Source organism: Myotis yumanensis, unplaced genomic scaffold (genome assembly GCF_028538775.1).
Source record: "Myotis yumanensis isolate MYYU_CA2020_CCGP unplaced genomic scaffold, mMyoYum1.0.hap1 SCAF_3, whole genome shotgun sequence".
In the NCBI taxonomy this organism is placed as follows: domain Eukaryota; kingdom Metazoa; phylum Chordata; class Mammalia; order Chiroptera; family Vespertilionidae; genus Myotis; species Myotis yumanensis.
In genome coordinates this window covers 212,312,489-212,330,114 of record NW_027223754.1, presented here as the reverse complement: position 1 = coordinate 212,330,114, position 17,626 = coordinate 212,312,489, and the positions used below count along the sequence as shown (strand labels likewise).

Here is a 17,626-nt window from a genome sequence, read left to right as displayed (position 1 = left end):
TGGGCACAGGCTTCCCTTTAGGGCATGAACAGTGAGGAGGAATGAGTCTTGTAGCCAGACACAGTCTCTTCTCTGCAGGAACATTTGCTGTCCCCATTTCAGGGGACTGGAGATGGTGGCCTGAGTCTGGGGGCCCAGGTCACCTGTTGGCCTGGACAGTTTGGTTCTGGAGCTGACAGCTGAGTCAGACTGTGGCTTCCCCTTCTGTGTGTCTGACCCGTGGGTCCCTCCGGAACCCCGGAAGATGCTGCCTTCCTCTGGAGGCCGCCATGATGTGCAAAGATAATGCGTTTGAGTAGCCTTTGTCACCTGTAAAGATACAGCAGTCTCCCCTTCCCTGCAGTTTCGCTTTCTGCAGTCTGTTCCCGCGGTCAGCCAGAGTCTGAAGTACTAAATAGAAATTTTCAGAAATAAACAATTTATAAGTTTTAAATAGTGTGCTTTCTGGCTCCCAAGGCCGGCGTTGGTGAACTCTTGGTCCGCAGGAAGAATGGGCACAGCTGCCTCCTCTGCCCTGGGTGTGAGTCCCACGGAAGGGACTGTGCAAGTGTGGGTTCTAACAGAGGACGGGGAGCAGTTCTGCCTGGGGTGAGGGGGAGGAGCATCACGGAGGCCTTCCCAGAGGAGGCGGCACCCAAGGGGATGGCGGGTGGGGGGACATTGAGGCAGAGGAACAAGGCTCACGGAGCCCAGAGGAAGGAGCCTGGGGGATTTCCAGGACTTGGGCACGGCTGCCCTGGGGCATCTGTGGAAAGCTGAGCAGGTGAGGCTGTAGCCGTCGGCATTGGACCATCCCTGAGGACCCAGGGAAGTTAAGGAGTTTGGACTTGACTCTGTAGACCAAGGATAGCAGCTATGTGGCATAAGCACCACCACCGGCCTTTACTGTGTCTGGAGCAGACATCACTAATCAATCCATCACCTCACGGAGTTAGGATTGACCCTGGCCCAGCTGCCCCAGGCAGCCCCAAGCAGTGGATCCTGTCGGTGCCTGAGATGACCCCCATTGGCCCTGCTGCTGTGGCCCACGGGGATCACGATGGTCCCCTGAGGCTGAGGTTGAGTGGCTCAGCCGGGCACGCAGAGCACTGTCCTGGTGGGACAGGAAGGCAGCTGCAGCCCCGAACTCCACTCGGCCTGCAGGTGCCCTGCGGCCACGGTGCCCGGGAGTGCGGTCTTTGGGGGACAGCGAAGCCTGCTCTTCCGGGGAAGGGCCAGTGGGCCTGGGCATGAGCATGCCTGGGAGTGCAGGCCCCCCAGGCCCCCCAGGCCTCCCAGGCCCCCCAGGCCCCCCAGGCCAGCGGGCGAGCGCAGGGCAGCCCACGTGTCCAGGTAGGGCCTGGCCGAAGAGCAGGGCCACAGGGGGAGGGGAAGGCCCGGCAGGATTCTGGGCAGGACTCGGGAAAGATTAGGAGATTTTCTCTGAAATTCAAACAATTGGACAATCTGTTCTGGATCGATTTAGAAGCAGTGAAGTGGAAAAAAAAAAAAAAAAGAGAAAGTAGTGTGAAAGCTATTTTCTCTCCCTCACAGCAGGGAAGAGGGATGAGCGGCAGTTTATTTGCAGACTGTCCGAGGCCAGGGCTGGGCCCCTCACCTCCTCGCCGCCCCCTCCCCCACCGCCCTAACCGCTCAGTCCTCCACCCTCTGCCCTCTCCTCCTCCATGCCCGGTGCCAGGCTGGCAACCAAGGGTCTCAGAGGGGCATCAGCTCTGGGGAGCCATCAGTCTGCAGGGGCCTCAGACGGGGACGTGGCCAAGATCGGCACCCTGAGCAAGGTCCCTCCTATGCAGACAGGGGCGGGAGGCATGGAGGCCTGGCCTCTCCTTCAGCCCAGGGCATCTCCACGCCAGGGACCAGCATGTTTGTCTAGGTTGTGCCCCCAGGGTCTAGAGTTGGGACTGGCGTGTAGTAGGTGCTCATTAAAAGTTTCCTGCCTGAATGATGGCTGGAAGACAGAGAGGAAGTGGGGGGGCAGGAAGGAAACTGAGGCTTTGAATGAAGTGATCTGCTCACGGTCACACATCTGCTAGTTGCTGAGGTGGGATTGGGACTAGATCCGCCACCCCAAGACTGGATGTCCCCCAACACACCTGTCCCTGGGCCAGGAGTATGTCTGAGACCTCGAGGGGCCTCCCACGGAAACGCCCCCTCCTTTCCTAGGCGCGGTCCAGCCCACTCCTGACAACAACTCCTACGTTTCGTTTTTCCCGACCTGAGCCAAATGCTCATTGTTTTAAAATAAGCATGTTCAACGCCTGAGCTGGCGGAGGAGGGAAGGGAGGGGAGTCCTGTGTGCCCACCCTGCGTGCCCACCCTGCCGACCACCCACCCGGCACGCCCTGGTTTCACATGGCTTGTCTCATCTAATCCCCACACCACCCATGTGAGGCTGGGTCAGGACCCCACGCACAGGGAGAGGCCCCGAGAGGCCGTCACAGGTCCAGGGTCATAGGGCAACTGCGTCCGCTCCCCAGCCAGCCTGCACTCGGCCCTCTGTCCAGCCCGGCTGTGGCCCTCTGTGCCCGCCCCCCCCTCCCACCCCGGGCTCTGTGGTGAATGTTCTGTAATGCTGCCTTCGCTCCCCAGGAAATGGAGCTGGCATTCCCCACAGCGCACTGATTAGACTGAAATACTGTTTGCCTCGATGTCAACCTTTGCTGTAAACGTAGCCGTTTCTCCCCATTGTAAGCGATGTTCATTTTCGAAAAGCAGGAAGCTGATGTGGAGGGTTAGGGGGTCAGAGTCGGCCCACGGAGGACCTAAGTGGGAGGGGCTTGTCCTCCCAGTGCCCAGCTCTCCCCCGACTGACAGTGGCCTCAGCCTGAGGGCTGGGCTTCCCTCTGCATCTACACCAGTGGTTCTCAACCTTCCTAACGCCGCGACCCTGTAATACAGTTCCTCATGTTGTGGTGACCCCCAATTTCATTGTTACAAATTGAACATAATTAAAGCATAGCGATTAATCACAAAAACAATATGTGGTGATATATGTGTTTTCCGATGGTCTTAGGCGACCCCTGTGAAAGGGTCATTCAACCCCCAAAGGGGTCGCGACCCACAGGTTGAGAACCGCTGATCTACACGCTGTGACGCCCATGCTCGGGGACAGGCATGAGGACTGGGGGTGTGCGTGGCAGGTCTCCCCCTCTCCTGGCCGGCCCCTCACCCCCCAGCAGCTCACCCCTCCCTCCTCCTTGGAGACTGGCCCTGGGCTGGGCCAGCGGAGGGAGGCAGCAAAGCCAAGCAGGGGACCGCGGGCTGAGGGTGGCTGAGAAGCTCAGATAGGGGTGCAACGAATTTGGGGTGCCAGGGCCTCAGAAGTGGAGATGAGCTGAATGAGGCTGTTGTGTGTTCAGGTCTGGGCCCCGAGAGCTGGTGGGGTGAGTGAGGGTTTGCAAGCTCGCTTCCTGCCCCCGCTTCCCTTGCTGTCCGGCCATGGCCACCGGGAGTGCCGGGAAGGCCGGTCTGGCACCGTGGCCCGTGTGACCACCAACAGGGCAACTGGCACAGTTAAGACGTGCGTCCAGCCCGGCCTGGCTCTCGGCAGTCGCTGGCTCACCTCCCACTCAGCGGCTTCGGTGCCAGGTGCAGAGTGTGGGCGGGAGCTTGTTACCCCAGGAGTGGAGCCGGGTCTGAGGAGGGGTGAGCCGCGCAGGGTGGGGCCGGGCCGGTGGGGAGGGGCGGTGCCGCCATGGCCTCCACAGCCCCGTGTGCCTGTTTGAAGTGGATGGGCCTAAAGGCAGCTCCGCTTAATCACAGCTGACAAGTCTCTCGCCACAGCAGCGGCGCCCGTTAGGGGCTGCTGCCTGGTTTGCTAGAACTCGGCTGGCTCCCTCCCCCTGCTCCTCCGTGTCCAGCCCCCCATGAGACCAGGAGGACCCGCAGGCCTGCTGGTGCCCCCAGAATCTGCTGCCTGCCCGCTGGGCCGCCCCAGCCAGGGCTTCTCAAACCCGCAGGCGGCCTGCAGCGGGCAACCGGCCTCTGAGTCTGCTTCCCTCCCCTACCCTGTCCTCCCTTCCAGCCCTTTCCCAGTTCCCCCGCCTGCCCTGCCCCACCCGCCCCAGTGACCGCTGCTTGGACACAGCGCACTTTCCCATCCCCTCCTGCCCAGCTTCCGGTGGCCTTTGCATCCCCAGGCAAAGGCAGAGGATAGGCCACCCGGGGCCACCTGGGGGGGGGGGGGGGGAGGTCATGGCTGGCTGCTGAGCTCGCCAGCCACTCCCTTCTCCCCCTCCCCTCCCTCACAAGCAGGCCCAAGAATGCTCAGAAGTGAGCACACAGTAGGTACTCAATGGCTCATCCCTCCCCACATCACTTCCCTCCTCCTTTGCTCTGCTTCCTGCCCTTCCTCACTAAGAGGGCCACCACCTGAGCTAGGGGTGTCCTCATGACTCGTGGGTGCCAGGGCCAGGAGTGGCCTCATCTCCCGATGCACTGGCCCCCTTGGCCTCTGAGATGCTGGGCTCACTGGGGGTGCTCTCCCCGGCCCACACTCACCAGATCTGGATGAGGCCTGCTTACCTATCAGCTCTCAGCTCCCCTGGGGCCCCCCAACCAGACCAGGATGCCCGGGTCACGGCATGTGGGTGTCAGGCTGGCTTCCTGGGGGTGGGACGGTCTGTTCAGCCCACAAAATGTGAGGTCCCTGACCCAGTGCCACCCCGCCGCTCAGTCAGTGTGGAATGAATGAATGAGTGAATGAGTGAATGAGTGAATGCCTCCATCACCTCCTTGATCCCTGCCAGCTCCCCTTCGAGGTGGGGGTGTTATCCCCGTTTACAGACGGGAAACCGGGGCTCAGCATTCCCCCGGGAGGGAGGATCCGGGCCAGGGTCCCTCCCATGGGAAGGAGCCGCAGCCTGACAGGCCTGTGTGTGCGTTGGTCCTGTCTGCTGACACGCAAAGTGATTCATTCTTCATGTGGCGTTTCTGTGCTTCTCCAGTGGGAGAAAGTGCCGCTGGGATTTCCAGGGCTGTTTTATCTCCGTGCTGCAGCCAAGTAATTTGGGAGAACAGAGCAAGGCCGAGGGTAGCTGAGTTGCCGAGGGCCTGTGACGGTCTTGGCTGAGCCCTCCCTTCACGGGCGGGGGGAAAGGGGGGAAGGGGGGAAAGCCGGCTGGTGCAGGAGCCCCTCCTCCCACACAGACCTCTGCAGGGCAGGGATTTCCTTCGGCTGTGTGCCCTGAGCAGGCCTGTCCTCTCCCTGGGCCTCGGTTTTCTCACCTGTGAAGTGGGGTGAATAGCAGTGCCCACCTCAGAGATTCAAGAAAATAATGGACGTAGAGGACTTGCTGAAGCAGAGCTGGCCCAGGGCGAGGGCTCAAGGAAGGGAGCCATGGAATACACCCGAGGTTAGAACTTGAACCCAGATCCCAGCCTGTGGGCAGGGGGCAATGGGGGTGTCGCCGAGGGACCAAGACCCCGTCAGGGAGAAAGTTGGTGGTAACCTGCAGGCTGCCCCAGTTCTAACACCCGTGCCGACGCCCCCCCTGCCAGGGTCAGGGTGGGGCCCAGGCCCTGAGCCTCCCACCAGAGCCCGGGAGGTGGGGTTCGCTGGCTAAAGGGAGCACTTCCTCTACGAGGCTGGTGCCCAAGGTCACTCCCGGCCACGGCAGGAAAATCAGGGTTTCCCCGAGGCCTGGGTCTGAAAACGTGCTCTTTGCAACAAAGTGAACCTGGCACCCAGGCCAGGGAGTGTGGGTGGAGTTCCTGCTCTTTGGGCAGCAAACATTTATTCAGCACCTACTGTGTGCAGAGCATGGAGAGGGGACACAGCGGCACAGAGGCAGCCCCTGGAGGAGCTTGTACCGGGCAGGGGGCAGTTAGTAGCAGGCGGAGCAGAGGCTCGAGCCCCTGCAGGCCTGGTGCTCAAGCCCTTTCCTTCGCCAAAGGGCGCGTGGGGGTCTCCAGGTCCCTGCACCGTCAGCAGTGGGGCTGCAGAGGAGAGCCGCTCCAGAGCATCGGCTGGCTGCGTCGCGAACCCTGCTAGCACTTCCGGTGCTTTCCGTCTTCCTTCAGCACCCCTGCCAGGTGGGGCCTGGTGCCCATTTTCCAGGTGGGGAAACTGAGGCCAGTGAAGTAACTTGCCCAGCCAGGACCCTGGCAGGAGCCTGGTCTTCACCCCATGCCTTGTGGGAGGCCCTCGGGGGGTTCTAACAGGGCTGACGTGGTGAGCTTGTATTTTGAAAGCCTCCTCTTCAGGTGAGGGTGGGTCGAGTGGCAGGAGCAGTTCAGGGAAACCCTGAGGAGCTCGAGGACACGGGGAGGGCCAGGCTGGGCTGGCAGGTCTGCATGGCGAGAGGGAGGCCGTGGAGATGGGAGCAGCATGCACCTCAGGCCTGCACGATGCTCACTGAGAGGATGTGGGTGAGGGGCCACCACAGGGCTGGCGCCACGGGCTCGGGTCACGGTGGCCGGTGCTGCTGGCCGTGCAGCCCAGAACCCCGCTGCCCGTGAACGTGTCGCTCTCGGCCTGTGACCGTCCCCCGTGCATGCACGCGGCCACCGCGGGGCGCAGCGCCTCTGTCCGCTCTCCTGCCGCCTGCTGCTCCCTCCAGTGGCACGTGGGGTCAGGAGGACACGCTCTGCTCTTGCTTCACGCGGCTGTCATGGCTCCCAAAGTGTTCATTCCCGGACGTCGCATTTCGGAGGGAGGTTTGATCCCCTGCACGTGGAGGTCGTCCTGAAACAGATGCCCGCAGGCTCCGGATGAGGTCGGCACCGCCAGGGAACTGGGGAAGCGGCCGGAGGCTAACCCTCACCCCGGATGCCATGTGCGCTCACACGTGTGTGCATGTGTGCTGCTGGGTATGGACACACTCATCAGTCAGTGTAGACGGGGCACACGGTCTGAGGGCTGGCTCTGCCCCTCACCTCCTCCTGCACCTGGGGAGGCGACAGTGCAGCTGGGTGGCAGGAGCCAGGGGGCTCTGCTCACCTCCCGTGACCCCGCCCAGGTGGGCGCTCCGGCCTGGGCTGCTGTCTCCCAGTGGTGGTTTCGCCACCTGTCCGTTGGCACCCGCTGCCCTCAGGCCTGTTGGTGAGGCCCCAGGCCCTGCCCTTGTTCAATGACTGACTCACAGTGAGCGTCCTGGTACTAACGAGAAGAAGGACGGCCAGGCAGGAGCGGGGGGAGCCCACGCAGGTGGAGCGGCAGGTGCAAAGGCCCAGAGGAGAGGCCGGTCCCGGACGGCTGACCTGGAGGAGCAGAGAGACGAGCAGGTGGCAGCCGGGGCCAGGCCACACGGGGCGGGGGCCTCAGGAGTGAGCGAACTCGGAGCCACCGGAACTCCTAGCGGCAGGTGGGTGGTCAGAAAGCTGGCGCTGGGGTCCCCTGGGACTTGGATGGTGGGCGAGGCTTGGGCAGAGACAGCGGGCACTCACCACGGGCGTTGGGAGCACCCACTGCGCGCTGGCCTGTCCCCAGGGCTTGTATGTGTCCTTCCATTCGATCGTCACAGTGAATTAGAGACTTTTCTTGTCCCCGTTCCAGGGCCTAGGGCACTGAGGAGGCTCGTCCCAGGCACACAGGGTGTGGTTACAAAAGGTGGAGCTAGGACATGGCCTAGACCAGTGGTCGGCAAACTGTGGCTCGAAAGCCACATGCAGCTCTTTGGCCCCTTGAGTGTGGCTCTTCCACAAAATACCACGTGCGAGCGCGCACGTACAGTGTGATTGAAACTTCGGGGCCCATGCGCAGAAGTCGGTATTTTGTGGAAGAGCCACACTCAAGGGGCCAAAGAGCTGCATGTGGCTCGCAAGCCACAGTTTGCTGACCACTGGCCTAGACAGTGTGGCCCAAGCCCAGGGCCCAGCCACTAGGCAGGGCTGCCCTTGACTTGGTCCAGGCAAGAGGTGATGCGTGTGGCCAGCCCCCGGGGGAGGCATGGTGGGCCGAGAAGGGGTGGGCCAGATGTGAGAATCTCCAGGCTTTAGGGCAGGGCCCGTGGCAGGCCTGTGTGTCCACGGCAGCCCCTCCTGCACACACAGTGGCCCTGCCCCCCCCCGCCCCTCCCCAGCCTCCCCTGCCTCGCCTGCCTCCCCTGCCTCCTCTCCCTGCACCCCCCCCGCCTCTCCCTTGCCTCGCCTGCCTCCACTCCCCCCACCCCTCCCCTGCCTCGCCTGCCTGACCAACACAGATCTGCGTTCCCGCTGGGATTGAATTCATCTTCCGCGGCTCTGTCTCCCTTCATATGCCCTCCTTCCTCTCCTCTCGGCCTCACCAGATTCGATGTTTAAAAATAATCCTCAAATGTGGGAGCACAGTCCCCGGCTGACCGGGGGCAGCGCCGAGATGCCTGCCCGACGCGTGATCGCGGATGCCGTCAGAGCTCAGGAGAGTCCCGCTCACCAGAATGCCCCGGCTGTTTGAGTTTTATTGTGGGCAGTTTCCTAGTTTGCAAGGAAATAGAAGCTGGATGATAAGTCTAATCTGTCTGTGTACACGTGCTTTCTGGCGGGCCTCGCACTGTACATTGGGAGGCTGGGTTGGCCTCCTGTCTGAGTTGCTGAGTGGCTGTGTGACCTTGGGCAAGTCACTTCACCTCTCTGAGCCCAACCCAGAGACTCCCCACCTGGACCTTGTCCAGCAGCCCAAGAGTGGCCAAGGAGACTGAGCAGACCACAGGGAGTGTGCGCGTGCTGGACAGGGGATGGACACAGCCCGTGGTGGCGGGGAACACCTTCGGTGTGCAGGCCCCGCACTCCCACCAGCCAGGGTAACCTCCCACAGGCCCTGAGACCACTGTTCAGGCCCCTCAGACAGTCCCGAGGGCCCGGGGCCGGCGTTGGCGGGCTGGGATTCTCACCCGTCTGTGGCACGTGGGAGCCCACACCCTGTGGCCACAATGGCCAGCTGGCCAGGCCTTGGCAGGCCCCTCCTGGGCGGATAGAGTAGGGCATGGAGGCCAAGGCGTGGCTGGTGGGTGTCCTTGCACAGTGCCCGTTAGGGCAGTGGCTCCCGCCCTCTCAGGTCCCTTCAACAGTCAGTGGTCAGCGAGTAGATGTCGAGAGAATCAATGAATGAATTAGTGAATTAACACATTAATGAAAGAAGAGGTGGAATACGATAGGCCTCAATGGAGATGATCTCCTTCCAGCTGATGGAATCCAGGCAGTCTTGCCGGAGGAGGGGGCACTGGAGCAGCTTCTGAAGTGGTACAGGATTTACTCACAGGAACCGGGGGGAGGGGGCACCCCAGGTGTGAGTGACAGCCTCCCCCAATATATGCAGGGCTTGGTGGGAGGGGGAGCAGCAGGAGACAGGGCTGGGCACGTGGCAGAGGTGGACTCCTCTTTCCACCGGCTCTCAGATTGGAGCCTCAGCTCCAAAACTGGGGCAGCCTCCCCTGACAGGGGCCAGAGGGACCTGGGCCTCCCCGTCTGTAGATGGGGCCAACATTGGGGGGGCGTCATCCTCGAGGACCCACCTTCCCTGCGCCACCCCCCCCCCCCCAAGTGCATTGTCCAGGGCGGATCCCCAGGCTCCCCAGTGGAAATCCTTTCCTAAGCACTTTCAAATGCTTTAATCTCCTTCCTCCTCCCCGAGGGCCCTGAGGGAGGCCAGGAGGACACCCAGGCTCAGAGCAATTAAGCAGCTTACAGCCCGCGGGGCAGAGCAGGCTCTGTGCGGGGTGCGGGGTGCGGGGTGCAGGCGGGCACAGGCGGAGCAGAAGAGAGTGGAGAGGCCTGTGGCGAGACAGGAGGGCCCTCCCCCAGGAGCACTCACCGGGAGTACTCATCATGGCTCAGTATTTCAGCCTTGGGTCTGCCACCCCCTCTTCTGTTCTGGCTCACACCTCAGAAGGGCTCCTGGTACCCTTGTGCCGCCCACTGCGCACTGCCCACTGCCTGTGCTGCTGGTGAGAAGACCAAGGGCCCGAGAGCAGGGCCAGGGCCGGATGCTGCGCCTCCTGCGCTGGGCCTTGAGGCTGGGCCGGGCTCCTTGCCCTGAGGACTCCAGCTTCGGGGCTGTCCCGTGGCTCTCTGTTCTGCTGCCAGGATCCTGAGCTGCCTGCGCCTGGCTCCCGTCCCTGCGCTCCCTGCCAGGCTGCCAGCTTTTGAGAGTGAGGACAAGCCAGCTGATTGGCGGCCCCTGCAGCCCAGGCTGGGGCCGACCCGAGCCGGTGCCCCAGGACAGTCTGGGCAGCCAGAGGGGCCGCTCCTGGGGGCTGCGTGTGGCCCTGCTCAGCCTCCTCTCCCAGAGCAAACCTCACCACGAGGGCCCATCTCTGGGGCCACACAGGGGGCTGGAGGGCCTCACCAAGGCGGGGACAGGGTGGCACTGACATCAGAACCAGGATGGAGGGGGCAGGGCTCCCACAGGAACCTGCTGAGCAGATGGGGGGCAGCCTGGGCAGGCGGGTGCGGCCGGCTCTGCAGGGGTCCACCCCTCACATCACATCCTGCTCCCAGGTGAGCGGCAAGCATCCTGCGCCCTCCCTGGGGCTGCTGGTCCAAGGCTCGCACACAGAAGCAGGCGCTCGCAGCCTGCAGGCCAGAGCCCAGGGTCACCAGGGCTGGCTCCTGTGGGAGCTCTCAGGGCGACTGTCCAGGCCTCGCCCTGGCTTCTGGGAGCTTGGGGGTGATCCTTGGGGTTTGCTGGTGTGTGGGCTCGTCACCCCATCTCCGCCTCCGTCTTCACCTGGGTCCTCCCTGCGCGGGTGTCTCTATGAGGACCCGGTCATGGTGGGTGGGGCCATCCTCTCTGCTGTGACCTCGTCTTAATTGCATCTGCCTCAGCCCCAATTCCCAATAAGGGCCCATTCTGAGTTCCTGGGGTTAGGGCTTCCACATGAACTTGGGGGGACACAATTCATACACCATAACGGGGTGCCACTAGGGCCCCATTTGGCCCAGAGTCCAGCACAGAGTAGGTGCTATAAAGATGCATCCCCCTCCTGCCTCTCCCCCTCTCCCCCTGCCCACCCCCACTGGCTGCACTGGTCTCCCCGCGCTCCCACCTCAGGGCCTTTGCACTGGCTGCCACCTGGCCTGCAGCCCTCCTCCTGAGAGCCACGCCGTGAGTTCCGGCCTCGCTCATGTCTGCTCAGCTGTCACCTCCCCAGCGAGGCCGCCCAGACCACCCTAACAGCCCCCACGTCAGCACTCTACACACACACACACACACACACACACACGCACACACCTTGTTTTAGTCCCCTCCTAGCCTTTTTATTGCGATAAAATACACATGACGTAGCATTTTCCACGTCAGCCCCTTTCGGTGCACAGCTCGGCGGCAGCAAGTACCGTCGCTTTGCTGTGCAGCCTCCACCGCCATCGTCTCTAGAACTTTTGCCTCTTCCCCGACGGAAGCTGTTCATTAAACACCAACCCCACCCCTCCTCCCCCAGCCCCTGGCGGCCACCAGCGACTCAGTGTCTATGAATTGGACTCCTCCAGGGACCTCATGTAAGTGGAATCCCACGGAATGTGTCCCTTGGTGACGGGCTCATTTCGCTCAGCGCAGTGTCCTTGAGGTTCACCGTGTGGCAGTGCCAGCATTTCCTTCCTTTTTGTGGCTGAATCCTAGGCCGTGGTCCGGAGGGACCACACTGTGGCTTTTCCAGTCACCCGTCCACGGACACCTGGGTTGTTTGCCCCTCTGGGCTCCTGTGACTTGTGCTCCTGTGAACACCGTGGACAGGGGTCTGCTCTTGGCCTCAGGGTGTGTCCCCTCGGAGTATTTTAAATGCTGATCCGTTTCGGTGCTGTCGGTACAGTGCCGGCCGGGGCAGGGACTGCCTGTGTTCAGTGCTAATGCGTCTGTTTCGTTCACTGCTGTGTCCCTGATGCCGGGTCGGGGCCCGCCTGGTGCACACTGTGGCCGGGTTCCTGGAAGTCACGGTTCGAGACACGGCAGGAGGCCAGGGTCCTGCGCACCCGGAGGTGCAGGCGCGGTCCTCCATCCCCCAGCAGCCAGCCCTCATCCCCGCGCCCGCCCCGCCCGCCGCCTCGCCCGCCCCACGGTTATTTCCGCCACCTGAGCCCCCGCCTTTGATTAAGTCTCCTTTTCTGTGAAAAGAAAAGGAGGTGACAGTTGACTGGTGGGGGAAGGTCATTCATTCCAGAAAGGAAATTGGATGGCGCGTTTCCATCCTGCACGGCCCAGCCCCTGCGCCCGGCAGACGCGCCCCCCTGCCCGCCACGTCCCCCGCTGTGGCCGCGCGCGTGTCTGTCCCCGCCGCCCACACAGCCTCTCCGCTCTCGCTCCGCAGGCAGCTCCGGACGGCCCCATGCAAGCCAAACGATGACCAGTTGTGGCCAGCGGTCCCTGAACGTGCTCACCGTCCTCTCGCTGCTGGTTCCGGCAGGTAGCGCCCCGGGGTGCTCCGGGGGAGGGGGAGGCCTGGGGCAGGAGTCCCTTCCGGGGCCATGGCCAGCCCAGCCAGGGTTCCGGGTGCTGACTGGGGTGCCCACGGGCACCCCCGCTGGGGAGCTGCTGCTTGGTGCCACGCCGCACACGCCTGTCCTGGCGCTCGGCGAGATGTTCTCTTGGGCGCGGGGGGCACGGTGGCTGCCAGTGGCCTGGGAGAGGCCTTCCTAGGATTCTCTCCGCTCCTCACCCCTGCAGGTCCAAGCGAGGGGAGGTCGTAGGCACCCCATTGGGTACAGAGGACACTGAGGCCTGGAGAGGGCACGGGCTGGCCCGAGACAGCACAGCTAGTGAGGGGCAGCCTCTGAACCCCGGCAGGTGACCCCGGGCCCCACCCCCGGTGCCCCGGCCTCCTGGGTGGCAGGTGGGCTCTCCCTCCTGTTTCCGGGGTGGGGGGGGACCCGGGCCTCACCTTCCAGACAGAGTGCTGACCCCAGCAGCGCCCTGACCCCCAGCAAGACTGGCCCCTCAGTGGCCCTGACCGAGTCCCGACCTGAGCCAGGCACCGACTCTCTCTCTCTTTCTCTCTCTCTCTCTCTCTCTCTGCTGTCTCTCCATCTCTCTCTCTTTCTCTCTCTGCTGTCTCTCCATCTCTCTCTCTCTCTCTGCTGTCTCTCCATCTCTCTCTCTTTCTCTCTCTGCTGTCTCTCCATCTCTCTCTCTTTCTCTCTCTGCTGTCTCTCCATCTCTATCTCTCTCTCTGCTGTCACTCCATCTCTCTCTCTGTCTCTGTCTCGGTTCCCCCCATGCCCCCCGCTCACTCCCCCCTGCGGCATGGCATCCCCTAGGCCAGGGCTCCCACACCCAAGCCCGTCAGCATCTCCTGCAGGGCTGCCCACCCCTCCCCCGCCCGGCGCCTCTGATTCAGGAGGCCGGCCGAGGGGCGCCCCCGAGAGCCTGCAGTTCCGAGTCCTTAGCAGATGCAAACTTTGAGCCCTGCTCTGAGCCTCGGTTTCCCCCTGTGCAGCGGGAGCCATGGGTTAAAGGAGAAGGTGCATCCTCCTGGCCCACCCAGTGACCCCCGCACCCCAGGGCGGAGGCTGAGAGGGGGCCTGGAGCCCCCTGACTCCTGAGACCTGGGACCCTTCCGCAGGGGCCCTGCCCATCTCCGTGGAAGAGGGTGCTGGACGTGGGGCGGGGCCCAGACCTCACAAGGCTGCCTAGGCCACCCACGGGCCAGCGCGCCCAGCAGGGACCCCCTGCAGGGACCCCGGAGCTGTGTGGGCTACAGGCTCGGCCGCCTAGGGAGACGGCTCTGGAGGGGCTGTCGCCCAGAGCAGGCCTGGGTGCTTGGAGAGATGCATTCAGCCAACGGGGGCCCTTCTCAGGGTATAAATTAGATCCAGCCACCCCTGGTATGAAGATACCAATTGGGCCGGACAGCGCTCCAGGGTTTTCCCGTTGTGTCTGCTCAGGCCTCCTCCCCTGTTTATCTCCAGGGCACAGCTGGCAACGGGGCCCCCTCCTAGGCCGGGGCAGCTGGCACTGGGACAGGTGGGGGCGGGGGGCGGGGGGCAGGCTCCTGGGGACCTTCAGGTGGAGGGCGCTGCTTTGGTAGAGACCCAGGTGTGAAGGGGGTGCCCTTTCTCCACAAGGGGGGCCGTTCTTGCCCACCTGCTCCTCACCCCTCAGGCCACCTGGGCCTGTCAGCAGGTCCCCCAGACCTCACTGCAGCAGAGCGCAGGCGTGGAGAGGGCTCAGCCGGGGCAGGCCTGGGTGGCTTCCACGGCACCACCACCACCAGCTCAGGCAGGTCACTGGAGGCCTCTGAGCCTCAGTTTCTGCGTCTGTGGAGTGGGGTCTCAGACCCACCTGACGGAGTAGCAGGTGGATTAAATGAGACAGAGCCGGTGAGGCCACAGTTAACACATGAAGCGCCCAGTCCGTCACCGGTGACTGACACTGTACTTTCCTTCCGGAAGACAAAACAGGCTGGCGCTTAACGTGTTAAGGTTTCCTCCTCACGTGCCTGCTGTGTGCGGAGCGGCCGGAGAGGGTCCCAGGAGGCTTCAGATGTAGCCCCGCTCTCGGGAGCCCCGGTCTGGGGACACAGTGTGAGCAGGGCTGTCGTGGAGGGCGGGGGGCCTTCCTGCCAGAGGTGAGGCTTGCCCTGGACCCCCTAGGACAGACCCACCAGGCCCCGCCCCTGGTGCTCAGGCCTTGGTGGGGATCCCACCGAGCCTGGCGACTCTGTTTTGCAGTCTTGTCTGCGCATTTCCGGGTCTGTGAGCCGTACACGGACCACAAAGGCCACTACCACTTTGGCTTCCACTGCCCCCGGCTCTCGGACAACAAAACCTTCATCCTCTGCTGTCACCATAACAACACGGTGTTTAAATACTGCTGCAACGAGACGGAGTTCCAGGCGGTGATGCAGGCGAACCTCACGGCCAGCTCCGAGGGCTACGCGCACAAGTAAGTGCCACTCGGGCCACGCACGCCCTGCCTGTGGCCCGTCGAGGCAGGATGCGGACCAAACACCCCACCCCCTCGGGTGGCTGTTGGGTCGCCACTGCCAGGATGGCTGGGCCTGGAAGGAACCTGGGAGAGTTCAGGAGACCCAGCTTTCTGGCCTGTTCTATCCTCTGAGCTTTAGCCTTTCCATCTGAGAAATGGGTACACCATGCCTACCTTCCAGGTCTGCTACAAATTAGAGGAAGGCAAGTAGGTGGAAGGCTTTTAGGCCGAAAGTACTTGGGCCTGGAATCCACAGGACCCAAGTTCCTTCCTTCCTTCCTTATTTGTTCAACAAATATCGATTGGTCTCTTGACCCAGAGATTAAGCCCCTTTCCTTAAGGTGATTAAAACACACCAGACCAGGGCCCTGATGGAGGGGACCATGATGAGTGTAAAGAAAGAGGAGGAGTTCCCAGCCGAGCAGCAGTGGGAATATGACGGAAACAGCATGTCTTTCTCTTATTGTGAGTGAAGCTGAGCATTGCTTCACATGTTTGAGAGCCATTTGTATTTCTTTTACCGTGAGCTAGCTGTTTATGTCCTTTCTCATTTTCTTATTGGATTTTTGGCCATCTTCTTATTTATTTACAGGAACTCTTTATATACGAAGGAAATATGCATTACAAATATTTTCCCAATGTGTCTGAGTTTGTGATGTTTTTTTTTCCTCATGACTGATTTTTAATTGTTATGTAATCAAATTGTATCTAATTTTGTTTTCTTTCTTTTATGTCTTCTGGGTTTTATGTTATACTGAGAAAGGCTTTCTCTACTCTGAGATTATTAAAATTTTTCTTTTTTGTTTCTTTCATGTTTTAATTTTTGGCCTTCACATCTTTTTTTTCTGTTCGTTTTGTTAATCCTCGCCAGAGGATATTTTTTTCCATTGCTTTTCAGAGAAAGTGGAAGGGAGGGAGGGACAGAGAGAGAGAGAGAGAAACATCGATGTGAGAGACACATTGACTGGTTGCCTCCCGCACACACTCCAACTGGGACTTGAACCTGCAATGTAGGCATGTGCCCTGACCGGGAATTGAACTCGCAGCCTTTTGGTGTGTGGGCTGATGCTCCAACCAACTGAGCCACCCAGCCAGGGCCCATCAATACGTTTTAAAGTCTTCTTGGTTTACTTCCCATGGCTCTTTTGTTACAGGAACTCTGGGATTAGCTTGTGTAGTACCCCTGACCCCCCAAAAAAAATTCAGTTGGTATTTTTTACTGAGATTGTGTTGAATTCATAGATTAATTCAAGGAGAATTGACTTTTCATGATGCTGAATATTCTTATCCAAGAACATGGTATGTTTCCCCATTTGTTCAAATTTTCTTTCATAGTGTTTTGGAATTTTCTTCATAGATATATCTTTTGCATTTATTCCTACATATTTCTTCTTATGCTGTTATAAATGGGGTCTTTGCTTCCACGACATCTTCTAAGCGACTGCTGTTTCGCTGAAAAGACCTAAGGATTACATATGTGAGCTTCATACTCAGCCACCTTACTAAAATTCCTTGACTTGTAATACGTTTTCAGTTCTTTCTCTGAGGTTTAACTATGCCGTTTACAAACAATGGTAACTGTTCCCTGCGTGCCCATTTTTGTGCCTCACTTCTTTTTTTCTTGTTCAATCGTGTTGGCGAGTATCTCTAAAACAGTCTTTGAAATTGTCAGGCATTTGTATCATCTTTCTCAGTTTAATGGGGATGCTTCACATACTTTCCTAATAACGCTGAGGCTGATTCTTGGGGTGGGTCTGTATGTTTTCATGGTAAGGGAACATCCACTTGGAAGGAGTGTTCACTGAGGGACCCGTGAAGAGATTAGTGGCTCCACTGGGAGGCGGTGGGAGGGAGGTGGGAGTCCCACTCTCTGTGTGATGTTGGGGCCTGAAGGCTTTGCCACCACGCCGTGTCCCCTTTGGTCAGGCAGGAGATTTAACGCTCGTCCATCCTCCCCTCCTCCCACGGCGGCCAGCTCCCCAGCCCTCCTTCCTCGAATGCAGGGTGAATACCTTCCCACCTGCTCAGGCCTTAGAATAATCCCGTGTGTGACGTCACTCAGCGAGGCCTGCCTGTCCCTGGGGCTGGAATCAGGCCGGGAATCTGGCCCGAGCCTTTTGTACGAGCAACGGCTGAGTCCCTGAGGGAAGAGGCCCGCCAGGATAGCGGTGAGGACCCCGAAGTGTTGCAGTTGTCGGCCACCCGCCAGACAGAGGACAGGCGCCTGGCCGGGCAGACAGACTGCTCCGAGGCTCTGGCGACCGGCCTGGGATCCGCTGCGAAGCCGCCGGGTCCCTGTAATCTGCGCATTCACGCGGGTGGGCTGCACCCGGAGCACTTCGTCGTCTCGGCACAGGGGGCCCTGGCTGCCCCGATGCAGAGCTGACCACAAACCTCAGCCTTCCCCCGGGGGAACGGCAATGCCAAGGGCAGAAGTTGAGCTCGGTTCTTAGGCTTGACGTGCGGCCGGCATTGTGGAGCGTGCATCGAGGAGGAGGCGAGGAGAGGCTGAGTAACTTGCCTGATGGAGGCAGCCGGTCAGTGGGGGTCCAGGAGCCAGCCCAGGTCTGGAGGAGGCGGGTTTGAGCAGGAGAGGCCAAGGGCGGGGATCCCCACCGCAGCCGCATAGACGCCTGGGCCGAGCCTCGCCTGGGGGCTGCCTGTGCATTCCGGGCCCGCCCGCACCCTGTGTGACAACCAACCGTGTTTCCTGGTGATGCCAAGTGTGGGTGCAGGATCACCCCAGGGGGAGGGCCTGCGCTCTGGAGGGACTCCTCCTTCCTGGTGCTC

General features: G+C 61.1%; 1 protein-coding gene across 2 annotated transcripts in view; it reads left to right on the top strand.

Annotated features, from left to right (window-relative positions):
* SHISAL1 (shisa like 1) overlaps nt 1-17,626 on the top strand; it is an 89,266-nt gene that overhangs the window by 48,236 nt on the left and 23,404 nt on the right. For both annotated transcript variants that reach the window (XM_070408024.1, XM_070408025.1), the window contains exons 2-3: nt 12,222-12,317; nt 14,581-14,794. In XM_070408024.1, coding sequence (XP_070264125.1) covers nt 12,254-12,317; nt 14,581-14,794 — 278 coding nt within the window. In that variant the 5' untranslated portion in view covers nt 12,222-12,253. The remainder of the gene's footprint in view (nt 1-12,221; nt 12,318-14,580; nt 14,795-17,626) is intronic.